The sequence below is a fragment of the Balaenoptera borealis genome, assembly GCF_965194805.1.
Source record: "Balaenoptera borealis genome assembly, chromosome: 1".
Classification (NCBI taxonomy): domain Eukaryota; kingdom Metazoa; phylum Chordata; class Mammalia; order Artiodactyla; family Balaenopteridae; genus Balaenoptera; species Balaenoptera borealis.
The window spans coordinates 99,867,767-99,887,191 of NC_138860.1; the positions used below are offsets into that span (position 1 = coordinate 99,867,767).

General features: G+C 39.1%; 1 protein-coding gene across 19 annotated transcripts in view; it reads left to right on the top strand.

Annotated features, from left to right (window-relative positions):
- The window catches only part of VAV3 (vav guanine nucleotide exchange factor 3), a 513,627-nt gene that overhangs the window by 177,227 nt on the left and 316,975 nt on the right, over nucleotides 1-19,425 (top strand). For 18 of the 19 annotated variants that reach the window (XR_014242136.1, XR_014242137.1, XM_082383492.1 and 15 more), the window contains exons 4-9: nucleotides 2,349-2,414; nucleotides 6,961-7,069; nucleotides 9,158-9,250; nucleotides 11,663-11,731; nucleotides 14,168-14,271; nucleotides 15,700-15,799. Coding sequence is in view for 17 of the 19 variants with exons in the window: in XM_082383492.1 (XP_082239618.1) it covers nucleotides 2,349-2,414; nucleotides 6,961-7,069; nucleotides 9,158-9,250; nucleotides 11,663-11,731; nucleotides 14,168-14,271; nucleotides 15,700-15,799 (541 nt within the window). In the remaining 2 variants the exon portion in view is untranslated. The remainder of the gene's footprint in view (nucleotides 1-2,348; nucleotides 2,415-6,960; nucleotides 7,070-9,157; nucleotides 9,251-11,662; nucleotides 11,732-14,167; nucleotides 14,272-15,699; nucleotides 15,800-19,425) is intronic. The other variant, XM_082383494.1, reaches the window with a different exon arrangement.

The following is a 19,425-nucleotide window of genomic DNA, read 5'->3' on the forward strand; positions in this document are numbered from 1 at the left end:
TTGAATGGCTACTATGTGTAAAGCACTTTGCATACAGGGACCGCATCTCATTCATGCAGAGTGGCCGGGTATATAAGTGCTCAATAGACATTTGAAATTTATCGAGCAAGTAAGAACTTATTCGTAGCGTTGAATAAGACACATTGGCTAAACATCGTTCTCAACTCACTGGTGACTGTCACTGATACAGTTCTTTCTTTTAACTTCCTCTAACATTCCTATACAGGTGATTCATTAAGACAAACACAAATGCTTAATTAAATAGATATTTTAAAAGATATTGCAGTACATTTATATCCTGTAGGCCATAACAATAAGTCACAACTTCTAGGTGTTTAAGAAATAATCAGACAAGTATAAAATAATATATGTTTGAGGAGGTGTATTGAAAGTTTGGAACTAAGTGAAAAACTTGGAAGTACTGTTGATCCTTGAAAAACGTGGGGATTAGGGGCACCAACCATCCACACAGTTGAAAATTTGAGTATAACTTATATTCGGCCCTTTGCATCCTCAGTTCCTCTGCACCCATGGTTCCAACCAACTGTGGATCGTGTAGTATTGTAGTATTTACTATTGAAAAAAATCCATTTATAAGTGGACATGTGCAGTTCAAACCTTGTTGTTCAAGGGTCCACTGTAAATTGGTTAAATTATACCGTCTCCATGCAGTGAAGCATTATGCAGTCAGTAAGTATGGAAAGGTAGATGTGTTATGTTGTGTCGGGCCTTTTCTGTTTAAAATACTGCATATTCAAGTTAGGTCAGTCAGAAAGTTGTATTATTAGGAATGTTAGAAATACAGAAAAACAGTTTCAGTAGCCACACAGCCAGGCCACATGGAAATGGAATGGATCTCATTTTTTACCTGATTTCCTCAGGGCTCCATAATTCAATCTCCAGCCGTTTTGGGGCTCTGTGACCCTGGGTCTCTTCTTCTGTTGCTTCCATTTTTCTGTTCACATTCAGATTCAAACAGAGAGGATCCAAGCATGACAGCCCAGTCCCTGGGTACAAAGCACAGTGACCTTGGGGAAGACACCCACAGACCCTTCCTCAGAAATGGGCCATGAGTTTGGCAGCTTTCTACAGTAGTCTGTAGGCTGGATAAATGTTCCATACCTTGTCATTTTCTCTTCAATACGTGATTATGTTTCCATGCCAACATATATTTTGTTGTATGCAAACAGCAAATATTGAAATAGCATGATTCTATTCTTATGTATTTATATATTGTTGATTCTGAAACTATATATAGAAGAGTTTTTTCCTTGTTATTCTTACTTATAATTTCAATTTTTTACTACAATAGACTTGTATATAAGAGTATAATAAAATGTGTCAAAATTTATTTTAAAAAGGATTTTGAAACTGGCATTTCTCACACATTTTAATTTATTTGAAAAATATGTTCCTCAGATGTCTTAAGTACCAAGTTAATACATAAACGAATGTAAAAATGTTTTCACTATACTAAATATAATTATTTAGTAATTATCTAGTGCTTATTTGTTATTTTGATGGATCCTCTTGGTTTTATGGAACATATGACATGCTGACTTCATGTAAAAAAGGGTAAAACTTTCGGCACTATAGTATAATCATTGTGATTTTGTTAGACATAAATTTAGGGCATTATGTTGGTGTTATGAATAAAGTTCATAGTACGAAGCAAACACGGGAAGGCAATGGCTAGGAATAGGGTAGAAACTAAAGTGATTTTCTTTGAGCAGGGGACAAAGAAAACATCATACTCTTTTTGAGGCCTGTTTGACTTATTTGTCCAATAGATGAAAATTAAAAAATACAACTCACACAACTTACGGTCTGAGTAGAAAAGTATATCAGAGTCAATGATCATATATAAAGGGCATGGCATTTTTGTCTTCTAATTCTCATCTATACTAGTGAATTGAGTCATGCTAGAATGGTTGTTACCAAATTGCCAAGTTATTTGTCAGATCAGATTCTGTAAGTGCAAAGAATATGAATGGTGCTGAAGGCAAGGGCCCACTCTGAGCTGGGGAGCTGCAGTGGGCGCTGACGTGAGCCTGCAGGTGTGTGGCTGGTGGGAGGTCAGATGAGCACCTCATTACGTCCACAACTGCTCACATGACTGTGGTGACCAGCCGTTTTGCTGCAGGTGATTTGAGGTAGCAGGTGCCACGCCTCCCAGGGGGACCCCGACACAGCCACAGGCAGGCACTTTGGGAAAAGCCCCAGATATCGTGTTCAACATGGTGACTGATCTGACCTCTTTGGCAGCAGCTGAACGTATGCGTTTCGTGAGAGGTAAACGTCCAGCCTAGTTGTTGCCTATTCACTCTTTTTTCTTCCCTCCCTCCTAGGCCCTTCCCGACAGAAGAAAGCGTTAATGATGACGACATCTACAAAGGCCTGCCTGATTTAATAGAGTATGTTGAGCGCTTTCAACAAAAGTACACCACTGCCAATTTTTGCATCCTTTGTGGATTTTAACCATGGGTGTTAAAATAGCTCTCTGAAGGGGAGCCGTGGCTTAGTGATTAAGACATGTGAGAATTAACCTCAAACTCCTGACGGAAAGCTTCATGAGAAAATGTACTTCAACTGGCTTTTAATTCCTGTTGTGTGTCTTGCATTGTGCAAGTCTCTATGGAGAGTAAAGAAACAGACAGCAATGAAGTAACATTTGGAAGTTTCTCAAAGGCATAGTAAAGGTAGTAGGTAAACCTGGAATCAGACAATTAAGGAGAGAAGTATTAATAGAATCTACCACCGGACTTGTAGGACAGATAGTGCTTGCTGTGTAAGTTCAAGGACGAACGAGATCAGTGTGGGTGGGAGTTATTCAGGGATGTTTCATTAGATGGTGTTGATTCTGAAGAGAGAATCCTTTTGGGCTGTATTATTTAATAGTCGGGAGAGGCTAAAGGCCTTTGCAGCTGGTTATCTTCCGCTGATTGAGTGACTTGTGCAGATTACAAATAAAGGTAAAACTTGATCCTCACCCCTCAAGGAACTGATGCCAAAGATCAGGTAGGTTTGCAAAGAATTATAAGAAGACATAGATTCTGCTCCAGGAGAGATTCAGATCCTGTGGAAATTCATCCACTGATCCATCCTAATACCCCAGCACATGGACCTTGTTCTTGCTCTAGGACTTTTACACTTGCTGTCCCTTCTGCCCATGTGGCTGACCCCTCGCCATCCAAGTCTTTGCTCAGATGGCTCTCCCAGCGAGGCCTTTCCTATCTAAAATTGCTGCCACCCTTACCTTGCTCTGTGTTTTTATGGTACTCGCCTCTACCTGAGGCAGTCTCGGCTTGCTTCATTTTTTGTCTGTCTCCTCATCAGAAGACCTGCTTCATGAGGTCAGCCCTTCCCAGCTAGACTGCCTTTGGATGGGCCTCGAAGTCTTGTATTTTACATGTGTATCAAGAATGGTTTCTTATCTCTTCTTAAAATCTCCAAGCACTCACTAATCTTCAGCAAGGTAATTGCTGATTGTCTCATTGAATTGGCTACAATCTTCATAAAGTGACTATAAGATTACTTATAAGATAATCGAATTCCTTGTCGTCTTAGAAAGAATATTATTATTTCCAGTGCTATGATGACATTCTTTCTTAACTCCCCACCAGTTGTCACTTACACCTACTCATTTTTATAGTCTTCCCTCGTCTTGTTCTGTTGATGCCAAGATAAATCCTGTGAGGATGCAAGTTTGGAGAAAACTTGGGCCCCCGAACTGGCTGCTCTGAGGTGCCAGCTCACATGCTCTGGGAGGTGCAGTCTGCTTCACCTCTTCACCAGGTGGTCGGAGGTCCAAATGTCATGTGTTTCCTGCAAATGCCTGCTTTTGAGTTTGCTATGAGGGTTTGATTTTCAGTCTTGGCTTTGTTACGATCTCTATGGGCTCATAGACTTCCCTTTAACCTCTAGGGATGAATCGCTTAAAGGGAGGGCCCCAGAACAAACACTGGTCTGCTCCCCAGGCAGGGGGAGTCATTCTGTCCTCACGTGGAGAGAAACAGACACAGGATGGAATGGAGAGCGTGTGAGATGGCTAAACGATAGTGTCCTTGGTCCTTCAACCTTTATGACCAGGGTGTCAGACGGGACCATACCTAGGTTGCCCAGACACAGGAAAGCTAATATAGATTGCTGTTGATTTATTGACCATTTGAAGAATCACAGCTTCTTCCTCCCTCTCCCTTCTTCATTTTGTGCAAATCAGAGATTATTGCCCGAATTGTTAGCAAGAAAAACAGCTTTGGTATGGGATTGAATAACAAAACCCAAACTGTTCTAGCCCAGTCGCAATGTGTGTGGGTGCGTGTGTGTCACTCCTACAGTTCTTAGAGAAGAATCTGTGTGAATTTATACATATGTACCTCTGCCCTCATGCAAAATAGTCAATAGCAAGACTTAAGAAAGATGATGTGATTTTTTTGTTTGTTTTTTGGCTTTTTTTTGTTGATTTGGGGGTGGGGGTTGGAGGGTCTGAGGGAGGAAAAGGATTTCACAGCCTGTTTTCCTTCTGAACAGGATCCCGTTTGATACAGAACCTACTCCTTTATCATTTCTTTAATCTCAGTTCCTTCATGAACTCATCAGACCTTCCTACCCTTTGATGAGTTATAGAAAGTGCTCGAACCAGTTTAACGGCCCCACTGTTCTCAGGCGAGACTGCCTGCCTAAGCCCCTTCAGTATGGAAATTCTGGAACTGCCAATAAGACTCACCATCTCCCCAGTTTTTCAGAGTAGAGAGCTGAAAGCATCCTTCAGTCCTTCCCCCTCTCCCTAATCTGGATTGGTCCCCAAGGCTGGTTGGTGGTAGCTGACACGGTCTCCTGAGTCTCTGTTTCTCTCCTTATCTGCCTTTACCCTGGTTATGGTACTCAGTACCTCTCACCCACAGCATTTCATTTCTTGGCTTCTTTATCTTCCTGCCTGGCTTCTTGACCCTCCACACTACCCCTCTATAACCCTCTGTGGTCCTCAGATGCCCAGGTAAGGTTGAGCTCCCAGAGTGCAGGGCCCTTCTCAGATTGGTTCACCTCTTCCCTCTGGGGCTCCCCTCACTCACCTGGTCCCACTGGATGGCACTCCACCCCTCACAGCGCCAGCTTCTGTACACCTCTCTGCCATCGCACAGGTTGGGGTACTTTGAATGCTCATCCCCTCTTCTCATTCATTGTGTCACCCTGGAGGGTGGAAACTGTGTCTGCCTTGTCTGCAGCTATATCTGCTGGAACATAGTATTTATTCAGCAAATACCTATTGAATAAATAAATACACTCAAGATCCAGGTCAGATGTAATATCTTCCATGAAGCTTTCCCTGCCTTCCTTAGTCAGAGTTATTCTTACTCTTTCCTCTGCACTCATAGAATTATGTGTTTATGTGCTGTTTTCCACACTAGACTATGGGAGAGCCCTTGGATCTTCTGGATCTATGCATTCTTAACACTGGCGAGTCTGAATCAGTAGGTTCTTAGTTTAAGAATCAGGTAGGTGGGTGGACGGTGGACAGGTAATCCTGGAATGAATTTTTCTCACAGCAGGTTCTCTGAAACTTCTCTCACCACCAGATCGTTCTCCCTTAAGGCACCTTTCTTTCTTCTGGGTGTCTGACAGTTCATTTCTGTCAAATGCCTCCAGATAACTCTTCATGACAAACATAGACAACCTTGTGATTGCACCTACTTTGAAAAATGCTCCGAGTTGCAGAATGACATTTATAGTTAGTGTTCTTATTTTTGTACGTATCAATTTATAATGTTCTATCTGCACAGGCCCAAGAGAAATGCTAAGGGCTGGCAGTACTGAAGGAGTTGAATTTCTTTTCAGAGAGATATTCGTGCTTCTTTCTAACATACCTAAATTTATTAATCTCAGTTCTTTGGCATTGTTAGTTTATAGAAGCTAATTGTAGAACTCTTGAACTGAAAGGAAAAACTTAAGGAGTAGTAACAGAATGGGTGATAGGTGGAAACAGCTGTTTCTGTGTTGACTGAATAGGGCCCTATTTTTAAAGTCTCCATGAACGCTTCCACAGTGACTGATTGATTATCTTTCCCAAACCCTTCATTTGAAATTGTAAACCTATTCACTTTGTTATAAAGCGGAAGCTAACACACCATTGTAAAGCAATTATACTCCAATAAAGATGTTAAAAAAAAAATAGGGATTATTTTCCACTGCCAGGAGACCAGCAGAAGAATTTCAATGGCTTTTAAAAATGTCTTGTGGCCTTGGGACCATTTCTTTAAGCAAAATACAAGTAGAACAGATAAAAGCAGAATCTGACTGAATCAAACCTGTGGGTACCCTCTGAGTGGCCTTGAAGGAACATGGTTTGAAAACCATTGCATTAGATATTGACAATTATAATCAGCAGAAATTTTTGCTTTATAAAGATTATTTATAACATATTAGATCCTCCCCAACTCCCCTGTCTTCTCCATATTATACCCTTTAATACAGGTAATAAAACTGAGGCCTTGACATATGAAAAATGGGAGGTAGTATGATAGAGCAGTTAAAACACTCAGTGTGTGAGACAGACTGGGTTTTAAATCCTGGCTCTGCTGTCTGACTAGCTGTGTTATCCTGGGCAAGTCAAAGAACATTTTGTTCTCTCAAAGTCTTTATCACTCTAATTGGCCAGACAACAGTACCTACCTGATAACACAATTAATGCTGGACCTGGGCAAACCAGGTGAGATAATCCACACAGAGAGGCATAGTAGATGCCCAGTGAAGGTTAGGGCACTGCCATTGTTGTCAGATTCTGTGGTTGTCGTTTGTCATTGTTCTCATTAGGAGGGGCAGAACTGTAATGTAAACCTTTGACTCTTTCCACTGTATTTGATTTGCTCTCTGGATTTTCTGCTAAAATCCAGTGAGCTATTTCTAACTACTGTATTTACTGCATGCTAGAAAATGACGTTTCTGTTATACCTTTTGCTTCAGTGAAACCCGTGTGGAAGATGAAGAGGGTCTGTACGACTGTGTTTATGGGGAAGACGAAGGTGGCGAAGTGTACGAAGACTTGATGAAGGCAGAGGAGGCACATCAGCCTGTAGGACTTTGACTTGCCTGTTTTTTAAGTTACTCTGAGTATCTTATTAGGAAAGTGATTATTGGAAGGACTAATTAATATAATAATTAATAAAATAAAATAATATTTGTTTTAATTATATTAATTATAATTATAAAATAATAGCATAATTATAATTAATACAATAGTTATAATTATTTCTGTAACTTCTGCTGGGATCGTTGTTTGTTTTTCTTTTTTATCTTGCTTATAACTGTATAACCATGACTTGTTATTCTGAGTATTTTATTAGGAAAGTGATTATTTGAAAGACTAATTAATACAATAATTATAATTAATAAAATGAAATAATATTTATGTTATAAGTATATTAATTATAATTATAAAATAATAGCATAATTATAATTAATACAATAATTATTTATGTAACTTATGCTGGGATCTTTTTTTGGTTTGTTTTCTTTTTTATGTTTACTTGCTTGTAACTGTATAACCATGACGTGTTGCTGCATTTGGAGACATGTAAACATGACATTTTACAGTTCAGAACAACCGCAGGGAATCTCTGGTCTAATTCTCTCAGTTTACTAGTAAGAAAATCAAGTCTAACAAGTAAACGGCATGCCACACAGCTAAATAATTGCAGAGTGGCAATAGAACATAATTTCAGGGGATCATGAAATTATATTGTTATGAAAGGAAATCTCTTACAAAGCAGGTAAATCTACTTTAAGTTTGATGTGGCATAAAGTATATGTTAAAGAATATTTCTTCCTATTTGTTAGGGGTTGATATGAGGTATTTTTGTTGTTGTTGTTTGTTTCAGTATAGGTCTCCTAGCATTTTTTACTATTTTATAAACTTAGTTTCAGATATTGCCATAGTCAACAGGAGCCCACAAAGCTTTATCTGCATTAAAATATCTAAAACGTTCAGAATTACTTTGAATGATTTTCTCATATATAATTTGAAATGAAAAATAAGGTCAGTTGCTTAAGCTTTTATTAACATAGTCTTTCTTTACACAAAAGACTTTCTTCATCAGCTAGGTAGTACTTTAGGTTTCTTCAGTGCTTTGATGAATTTGCTCAGCTCTCTTGGACCTCTTGCATTTAATAAAGGGCTGGCGGGTTGTCCGGTGCCCACAAAGGGGACAGTAGCTTCTGTGGGATGGAAACAAGTTGGCTGGCCTGTGTTCGGTGAACGTCATGAATGTGTGCTTTAACCCACTGCACGAGCTGACAGGACGCCTGTGGCAGCAGTTTAAGAGCGTTTTAGGTGATGGAGTATCGTCCATACCCCCCTTAATTATCAACTGCTTTGGGCACCAGCAAATTCTTCATTGTCTTTCCCAAGGACCGTCTTCACTGAGCTGATGGCGCTGGGCTGTTCATGTGGCCCAGGGTGAGCAGTGATGATGATTGAACGCACAGGGCCCCTCTTGTGCATCCCTCAGGGTGTTAAGCACGCTACACAGGTTATCTCATTTACAGCTCCTTGGGCTGGGTACTGTAATTCTGTTTTATAGATGAGAAAACCGAGACACAGAGAGATTAGATAACTTCTTCACGATAACAAACTAATAACAGCAAAACTGGTTCTTGAACCAAATTCTATCTGATCCCCAAAACTTTGATCTTCCTATTATGTTCTGCTGCCTCGAGTCTTAAACAGTAAGAGAGCCAAACACCAAGATGTTAACTCTTGAAAAAATATTTTATGATTTTTTACTTACCAAATATCCTTTTATGATTTTTGCAGTTATTTCTACAGCACTTGTAAAGTATGCTGTACATTAAGAAAACTGTATAAGACCATTCATGATGTTTCCAGATGCAGTAACATTTATAATAAAATAGATGTTTCAGTTTAAAGAGAGTATACTCAAAAGTATATTTTTAATTATCTAAAACTTTTTCATTTACATTGTTCAAATTCTTTTAAAAAGCAAAGATCCTTCACAAATGCAGTTAAATATATCTTTTAGTTAATGTATTTTATTAGAATGGAACACTTAAAAAGATCAATAATTTTTATTTCTATCTTCTACTGGAAAGATTAATACATGACTTTGATTAAATAATGTTAATTTGAAAATTCTAATTGTAGAAATGTCCAGAAAATGACATACGAAGTTGCTGCCTAGCAGAAATCAAGCAGACAGAAGAAAAATATACAGAAACATTGGAGTCAATAGAAAAAGTAAGTCATCAGGTATCATTCTTGATGCTCCAATACTGCCCTGCTAATACATTAGGCTCAGTGTTTCTACCGTGTCTGCATATTCTGATTTTCAGCTGAACTTTGGGTTTAAAGATCTCAAAGCGGATTTACTCATCCCACGATGATTTATTGATTTCTTAGTGTGTGAATGGCACTATTCTGGGGACTGGGGGTATAGCAGTGAACACAACAGAGCTCTGGTTCTCATGACACTCTCATGGGAGGGTTTATAATTTAAGCAAATGAGTATGCCAGGTGGTGATAAATTCTCTGAAGAAAAATAAGGCAGAGGAAGGGGGTAGTGAGTGATGGGGGAGGCTGGTGTTACCTTATATAGTGTGGTAATGGAAGGCCTCTGTGGTCAGATCGTATTTAAGCAGACAGCTTTGCGAATGGAGGGAGCAAGCCATGTGAATATCCCAGAGTGGACAGTCCCTGGGAGAAAGGCCCTCACGTGGGACAGTGTTCAGTGTGCTTCAGGGAACAGCAACAGCCCAGGACGCTGAAGCAGAATGAGTGCAGGGGAGCAGTGAGATCAGAGACCTGGTGAGCCCCCAGGTCACACAGGGGGCATATAGGAGCACCTGGCTAAAAGCTAGAGCGTTTTGAGTAGAAGAAGTGATGGGATCTAATGTAAGTTTTTAACAGATCATTCTGACTCTTGTCAGGCAGGGGTGGACATTGAGGAAAATGTTAGAAGGATATCACAATAATTAAGTTGACGGAAATTGGTGGTATTGGTAGAGGTGGTAAGGAGTGGTCAGATTCTGAATAAATTTTGAAAGTAGAGCCAAGTGGATTTGATGAGGAATTAGGTAAAGGATGTGTGGAAAAGAGCAATCAAGAATGCTAGGTTTTCTGTTCTGTTTTTATTTGGCCACGCCACGCGGCTTGGCTTGTAGGATCTTAGTTCCCTGACCAGAGATTGAACCCCGGGCCCACAGCAGTGGAAGTGCAAGAGTCCTAACCACTGTACCGCCCAGTGGGAATTCCTAACAATGCTAGGTTTTTAGCATGAGTAACTGTAAATGGTGAAGATGGTGACTGAGATGGAGAAGGAGAGGTGTAGGAATCACGAATCTGTTGGGACTTACTAAATTTGCAATACCTCTTAGCTTCCAAGGGGATGTATTGAGGAGGAAGTTAGATGTATGAGTCTGACATTCAGGGGAGAGGTTGAACGGATGTATAGATTGGGCCATTATCATTATGCAGTGGTGTTTAAAGCCACGGCACTAGATGAATCACCAAAGGAATGGCTGTTGATAGAGAAGAGGTTTGAGGTCACCTCTGGTGACTTCCACATTTGGAGGCTAGGAGAATGAGAACCAGGAGAAAGTTTGGAAGTTTAAAAAGAGAGATGAAGGCGTGGAAGAGTTGTTTAGGAGAACGAGAAGGTAAATGTACTAGGATTATGTAGCATTACAGGCTCATTTGGGTTTTGTGATTATATTTTTAATTAACTATCAGTGTAGCTTCTGTTTAACTTCTTAGGTATAGGCACAAAATATATGGCAAGCTAGATTTAACCAGGGTTTTCATTTTTCCAGAATGAAAGAAGAGAGGGTAAGGGTACTTACAGGGCAGTGATTCTGATGATGGCTCGTGGAATGTAAACTGGGTAAGAAGGGAAGTGAGGACATGAGGGATGTGAGATGGTCAGGGGATTGGCAGACCCAGTGGGTTGGAGGAGTCCTTGGAGGAATGAGCTGTAAAGGTAGGAGGGCAGAGGTCAGAGACTTGCTTGCTTCAACTTAATTCTATGGAGCATATGCAGTTGTTGGTAATGACAGGGTCTTGGGCTATGACCACAAGAGGACCTGAGCTAGGATGGGGCACAGATTTTTGGAGTTCAAGGAACCGAGAGGCCAGGCTATTGGAAGGATCATCTGCGCAGATACTGATAACGACCAAAAATGAAGATGGGAGTAGTAATGGCCAGAGATATGGTAGGCCAGGAACTAAAATTCTCAAAGAATGAAGGGGAATGATCCATAAATTGTATATGCAAATTATTGATCTCAGGGATCTAGAATCTTCACAGAACATTTGAGGGATGTTTTGAATTAGTCCTCAAACATATCTCCAGAAGGTTGCCATTTTTTGCCAGTTCGGCCAATGGTGTTCTCTCTTCCTTTTTTTCTTACTTTCAGAAGGGTTTATAGCCCAAATCTTTTATTTTATATTTTAAATTTATTAACTTGTATTTATATCTTTATATCTCTGTTCAAATATAGAATCTTTACAGTAGAGAAAATAGTTTCTGCTTTTTTCTTGGTATTCATAATACTGATTAACTTTCAGTAATATTTATTGCTCATTGATGAAAAACTATTTTATAGATTAGGATAAGTTGTGCTTAATTATTACCCTTCTCTTCTCTCCTGGTAGTATTTCATGGCACCATTAAAAAGATTTCTGACAGCAGCCGAATTTGATTCAGTATTCATCAACATTCCTGTAAGTAAAAATATGCTAGCTAAAATTGTGGTACACTTCTATAAAAATCCTCATTTTCTTATTGGGTCCCTATTTGAACATTCTATTGTATTTTTAAAGAATTTTAACCCAACTTTCTGCTTCCTGAGTTCTTATAGTCTTATTTTTTGGAAATAACTAGTAAGTCATATTGTCAACCAAAAGTCAGTCAGAATGTACGCTGAACGCAAAAGGATAAGATTGATGTATTATACTTAACTGCTTGTCACAACAAGGTAGTCTCAGTTAATCTCTGGTGTTACTGTCTCTTTCTCTTGTGGGAATCCCCTTCTTCCCCACTCCCTGCTCTATTGTTCTTCCAGCCCCCCAACCTCATCTTACAGACACAGTCCTGGCTCCATCTGTCTCCTCCACTTCCCTCCATTCCTGCACTTCCTTGGCCTCTGCTTTTTGGTGTTTTCTGCTTCTGGCTGCATCAGCCTAAACTCCCATTTCTGAAATACACTGCTTCCTTATGATATAACAGTCTTTTATTTTTTTAATAAATAAGTTTATTTATTTATTTTTGGCTGTGTTGGGTCTTTGTTGCTGTGCGGGCTTTCTCTAGTTGCGGCGAGTGGGGGCTACTCTTCGTTGCGGTGTCCAGGCTTCTCATTGTGGTGGTTTCTCTTGTTGCGGAGCACGGGCTCTAGGCGCACGGGCTTCAGTACTTGTGGCACATGGGCTCAGTAGTTGTGGCTTGCAGGCTCTAGAGTGCAGGCTCAGTAGTTGTGGCACACAGGCTTAGTTGCTCCACAGCATGTGGGATCTTCCTGGACCAGGGCTCGAACCTGTGTCCCCTGCATTGACAGGCGGATTCTTAACCACTGCACCACCAGGGAAGCCCAATATAACGGTCTATTTTAATGGTAAGGTGTGAGGAGCTTTTCTTCACATTTATATAGCATTTCAAATTTCAGGGTACCTTATTATCTGACAATTTTAAAAGGATATTTACCCAAAAGCATAGAGGCAAGCCAAATGCAATACCATGTAAGGTCTTGCTAGGCAAGATTCAAGTTCTTAGACCTCTAGAACTGGCCTCAGGTTTTTTTTTTCTTTAATATTTATTTATTTATTTAATTTATTTATTTTGGCTGTGCTGGGTCTTAGTTGCGGCACACGGGACCTTCGTTGAGGCACACAGGACCTTCATTGCAGCATGTGGACTTCTTAGTTGCGGCATGCATGCGGGCTCTAGTTCCCCGACCAGGGGTCAGACCCGGGCCCCCTGCATTGGGAGTGCAGAGTCTTACCCACTAGACCACCAGGGTAGTCCCTCAGTTTTAATATATAGCTCTTATATACAATATATAAGCTTTTATGTACCGGCTTGCTTGTATCACCTGTAAAGTCTCTAATATTTTGATTCCTTTATGTTTAGTGTTGCTTTGCACCAGTTTAGCTATGGCATGTTGTCCTTGTTCCTGATTTTGGCCAAATGAAGACATTCTTACTGATTTGTAATGTAGAAGGAAGAAAAAGATCCCAATATCAAATGAATATTTAGCATAAAACAAACCACACATTTTAGGAAGATGAGGATCTTGAACCACCTAAATACGCTCACTGTAACTTAGGACCCATTTGACAGTCCTTATTCTAATAGCTTTTCCATGCTCCTCAAAAAAGTGACAGGACCAACATATTCATGTTTCACTTAACACCTCCTAAGGAAGGGCATGCCCTGCATCAATGTGTGCTCCAAGGTACACGGGAAGAGATCCTGGGAGAATTGGCACCTTGATTCGGACCTCCTCATTTCCTGGCTGTGACATGTATTTTACTGTCTGACCGAAAATTACTTGCTTATCAGGAAAAATGTGAAATTCTGACTTTTGAGTTTCCCTAGTAAACTGCCTACTACAATTTATTTGCTGCTTATTTATGACATTAGTTGGCTGGTTTCAAGTAATTTAGTCTGATTATTGTTAGCTTAGCTCCAGGACACCACTAATTGACCAAAGTACAAATCTACATTTTTATGTCTCAAGGACATGAATCATTACTTTATCCTGTCAGTAAAACATTAAGCACTTGGATAGTTTTATTTAAAAATTTAAAATGATTATAAGATGAAAATGAACTGTACATATTTTTGTACAAGGAATAAATTACCCTTTAATAACTAGAGAGAGAATTTCTTTTTCCACAGGACACTGACATTTCAAGTCAGATCTGAAATTACTATTTTCCATGAACACGGCCTGTCTCTCTCCCTCCCCTCCCCTTCCCCTTCTCTCTTTTCTCTTCTTTCCCCTCCGTTTTTTCCTCTTTACTGATGGTAGCAGGTTTATATATTGAGGGCATTCAGCATATCCTTGAATGGCAAGTGTGGCAGCAATAGGGATTCTGGGCTCCAGGTGATTTTTTTGGTTCTGGTTCCTAATTTGCTTTGCCACTGTTTTCTTTTCTAAGGAACTTGTAAAAGTTCATCGGGACCTAATGCAAGAGATTCATGATTCCATTGTAAATAAAAACGACCAGAACTTGTATCAAGTTTTCATTAACTACAAGGAAAGGTAACTTTTGGATTTTAAATTTTGTGGCTATTAGTTTGTAATTATAGTGAGGGTTAGTATTAAAATTGCTCATAAGTAGCTATTACTATGGTTCATTAAGATACTGTCTGGGCAGTAATTAGAACATGGGGCAGTTAATTTCTGGGTGGTGGTTGACCTCTATATGTGTATCAGGGAAAGAAAAAAAGAAAAAGAAAAAAAAGAAGGGTTCAGACTTTTGCATTGAAAACCAGAAGGTGCAGGTTCTTGTACAGACCCTGTCACTCTTGAGTCCTGTAGACTTCAGGGAGTCATTTTAACTCTCTGAGCCTCCTTTTTTCCATCTGTAAATGTTAGGGGTAGATTAGGTGCTACGTAGTGCTTTTTCCAACTCTAATATCTTATAATTCTGAATTTTGGAGTATTACATTCACAGCCAAAGTCAGTTTCCCTTTCTGAATTTGAAAAAAGACTTCTGAACAATTCACATGAATTAGAAGTACCAAGGAATTTTGCTTAAAATATAGCGCTCTCTTCTAAAATCAAGCGCTATAGTTCCTAGTACTAAGAAGTGGCTAATTAATTGCTTACATCAACATTAGATAAATATTAATGCAGTAGTGCTTTTTTTTTTTCCAGTAGAGGGCTAAAAGAAACAATAAATTAACCGGGCTCTTTGCAAAAATCGGTATTACTCCAGAGATACCCTTCCTGAAGCAGGCTCAGACCCCGTGCAATATGAGTTATCTCCAGAGATACCCTTCCTGAAGCAGGCTCAGACCCCGTGCAATATGAGTTATCTCCAGAGATACCCTTCCTGAAGCAGGCTCAGACCCCGTGCAATATGAGTTATCTCCCAACCAACACAGCTCAGCCCTCTCATTCCCACTTTTCAGATAATGTATTTTTCTTAATTAAAAAGGGGGAGGGAGTAGGAGGTTTATTAATGAGTAGAGTTGTAAGTAGTGATTACAGTGAAACTGTAGTAGAAAATAAAACTGTTCCTGAGTGAGCTTGAGCAGTGTAAAAGTTGATCTCTAATAGAAACTTGAACAGAAGTTTTTAATTTTGTTTTTGATTATTGTATGCCCTCAAACAATATTAACAGTCATTAAGCCAGTTTGTAAAATCTACCTACTATAAAAACATGCATGGAATCAATCCCATTCATATTTGGAAATTAAAAATAGTCATTTTTAATACCGTAAATATGAGTGACTTTCATTCTATAACTGTATGTGTGGTGTGTCTTAAAAAGAAACGAAAAAGCTGAGGTTCAGAGAAATTATAAGTAATCTGCCCAGGGTTACCTGGAAAGTAAGAGGTGCAGGATGAGTGAGATTTGCTTTGGTTATGCCCAACTGTGGTTTTAAATAGGTGAATTTCCTCTTCCACTTTATTCTTGCCTTTTTGTCCTCAGATTTTTTCCTCTGTCTCTTTTCCTTTCAGGTTGGTTATTTATGGGCAGTACTGCAGTGGAGTGGAGTCGGCCATCTCTAGTTTAGACTACATTTCTAAGACAAAAGAAGATGTCAAACTGAAATTAGAGGTGCCTGTTTATTTTTTGTGTGTATATGACAGAGTAAAATAAACTAAAAACAACATATTCTTTTCATGATCTATGCAACAGCAAATTTCCATGACTTCTAAGTGTAATTTCATAAAATATTTTAATATATAGCTCTATAAAATAATAATGTGGCAGTAATAATAACAGTAGTAAGATAGAAGATTTATGGCTTTTTTACATGCATTATCTCATTAGATCCTCATGACTTTGTGAGATACATACAATTAATTTTTTTATCTAATGGATAAGAAAGCCAATGTTCAGAGAGATCATGAGCAATTTGCCCAGGGTAGTAAAAGGTACAGGATGAGTAAGATGTATGTGAGATAATAAGTATGTAGATGTAAACTGTTTACTAAAAATATAAGATATTGGGACTTCCCTGGTGGTCCAGTGGTTAGACTCTGCGCTTCCAATGTAGGGGGCGTGGGTTCGATCCCTGGTCAGGAAAATAAGATCCCACATGCTGCGTGGCGTGGCCAAAAGATATTTAGGGGAAAACGTGTAAAAAGGGCATGGATATTGCCCATAAGAAGGCAAGACAGGCACACATATGATGAGATTAAGTAGTATGTGATAAGCACTCTTTGACAGGGCTCCATGAGTAAGACTGAGTGATCACTTCAGTGTAGTTAGACTGCGGAAGATTTATCTGAAGAGGGAGCATTTGAGTTAAGTCACTGAAGAATGAGGTGAGTCTTGATAGATGAGAGTCCATGTAGGGCATTCTGGAAGAATTGGTATGTCTTGACCAGAAGAATCAGGAAAGTTTGAGGAATGGCAAGTAGGTTAGTATGAATAAAGCACATGGTAACAATGGAAAATAAGTCTGGAAACTCTGTTAGGTCTGTTTTTTTTTGGTACATCTTTTTTTTTTTTTTTTCCCCCACAAGAAGAGTTTTCACTTTCAAAAAAACTTTTGAAAAATGATTATTTATATGTTATATGAATTGTCATCTCAAATATATTATCCATATGTATGGGTCTTCTTAAATTTCAGGTAGAGATGTATAGTCAACTCTTCTGTGTGTGGCTTGGTTGGCTCTCTCATATCCTCCTTGCTGCTCTTTGTTGGGTTTAGCATTGAGGTCGGGTGATGAACAGAGAAGAAGAGGTAGATGATTTGCAAATCAGAACCCCTTCACTGTTTAGCATATCTGGTCTGATTTAATAAAATAATTCCCACAAAGGGGAGCTATTGGTGAGAAAATTTGCACATCAACAGACTACCAAGTAACTGTACTAATTTTATAGCATGGATCCTTCTTTCTTACCTCTCATGATCCCTTGATGATGTGGATCTTATGGCTGGAGATGGTTTGAGTCACCACTAAGTGCCATCCTTACAGCCTTGTTAGCCTAAAGGGTCCCTACTCCTCTTTGGAGAGCAGAGCCTCATAAGTCTAGAACTGTAAGCCACCTTGACTCAAATTAAAACACGATGGGAAGATAAAAGTTAACAACTTACACAATGACTTCCTAATAGAGCTACCATTAAGGCAGTTTTTTAAAAAATAAAGATATATAATTCCGGTTCAAGAGAGGAGTCAGAAAGTGGTCAATGAAATCTGCATTATATTCTTAGCATTATTTGCATGTTACTCTCCCTTCTTTCAGACTCACTGTCAAAATCCTGCCCAGTGAGCATACTCTAGAACTCAAGAGATATAGTTTCTGTAGTCACTGTAAGTCTTAGGGAAAGAGAGAACCTCAGACTGAGTTTGAAAGGCTCAGGGTGAGGTGATGCTGGTTGTGTTAACCGTGGGTCTGATTTGGAAGTATTTAACCAGATACTTACTATAAGCCCTCAACAAATAGTCTTTGCTGGAACTGTGTTCTCCAGGTCCCAGCATGATGGAGGGAAAGCTGCCTTATACTTTGTTTCTCTCTGCCTCCTTCATGTCTTCTGTTTTGTGATTATTTTTATTCTTGATGATTTTTGTCTTTTTTTCACCCCTACTGTAGAACCAAGATAACATGGGGTGAAGGGTAATAGAGTCTCTTTACCTTGTTCTCTAAGCTGGCTCATCCCTATTACATTTTCTATTCTTTTCACTTAGAATTGGAGTTGAGGCTAAGCACTGGACTGGATGTTTGGAAGAATCATTTCTACCCTTTATTTGCTTTCAATACTAATAAGCACTTTACACTTCAGTCTCGGCCCCCTAATTGTAGCTAATGCCAGTGCTGTTAGTGTCTTTACTTCCTGAGCTTATAACTTAGAACTTGAAATAATTTTTTCCCCAACAGTTTTACACTGACTTCCATAACATAACAAAATAAATTTTAAATGTATAACATTTCTGTTCTTAACACTATGTTAAGATGGCATAACATAAGAAGTGTAAGATATAACCTCAATTTCCAAGGAACTTAAAATGCAGCTGGGAAGATGAGACCCATTCATTACAATAATATTAACAGTTTGACCTCCTATTTGAGACCCATGATCCAGAACTCGCTACAATCTGTGGAAGCAAGAAATCATTTGAAATAGTTATCTGTCCAGTGAACCCCAGCAATTGACAAGATGTGAGCTAACATGTCAGGATGTGTCACCAGTTCTTGTTTGAAAGCTGTAGTCAAGCACTCATTAACTCAATATGGTCATTGGAGCTAATGGTGTTTGTTTCTATAGCTCCTGATAATATAATATATCCTTCCATGTGCTGGAAAAGCTAAGTGTGGGCAAAAGGGAAACTAAAGAGTATTTTCTTGAATACAACCCCTTCTGTGAACGGGAAAATTCCTTGGTCTTGGTTATGTTTGTCTGAGGAGTTTGGACTTAGGTTGCTCAGAAATAAAAGATATCTTTATGACACCTTATTGTTTTTTTTGGATGATACCATGAATATTTGAGAAACAGTAAGATCAGAAAAGCAATTTGTTCAAGGTCACACAGACAAGAATTGCCAAACTTGATTTAAATTCAGGCTTTGACACTGCAAATTCAAAGTACTTTCCTCAAAGTCGTAGTTAATGTCAATAGAGTGAACCCGTCAATGCTATTTTTTGATAAACTTGTAAGAAAGGAGATTGTGAGATTAAAAAAATAAAATCTGAGGCTTTGAAAACTTTGAATCCTGTAGTGGGTTTATACTTTAGCAAATTTTGGGAGTCTATCATTCCATTTCATTCATTACAACAAATGTTTAGTCAGCAAATACTAGATTCTTAAGAGGTATAAAAGACATACTATATTGGGGAAGATATTATACATATACAACAATAATTAAGAGACCCACAAGGCACAGAGAGACAGCACAATTTTGATTGGGACTATTACTAACAGCCTAGAAGTATAGTTCTTCAAGAGGATGATGAATTTTGCTGGGAACTAGTCCAAGCACATGGCAGTTGGAGAGAACCGAATGAACCAAGGCATGATGGTGGGGAGGGAACATAGTGGGTTTGATGAATGGGGCTTGTTCTTGATGCCTGGTCCACAGGCCTGCTTGGGGAGACTGGTGAAAGGTTAAGTGGTAAGTGCGGGGAAGATGCTGGAGGACCCCTAGAGAAAATAATTTTCATGTGTAAAATAGTTCTACATATTTATTCTTATTTAGAGTTGAAATGCTACAAGTTTTGTTTGTTTCTTTTGGTTT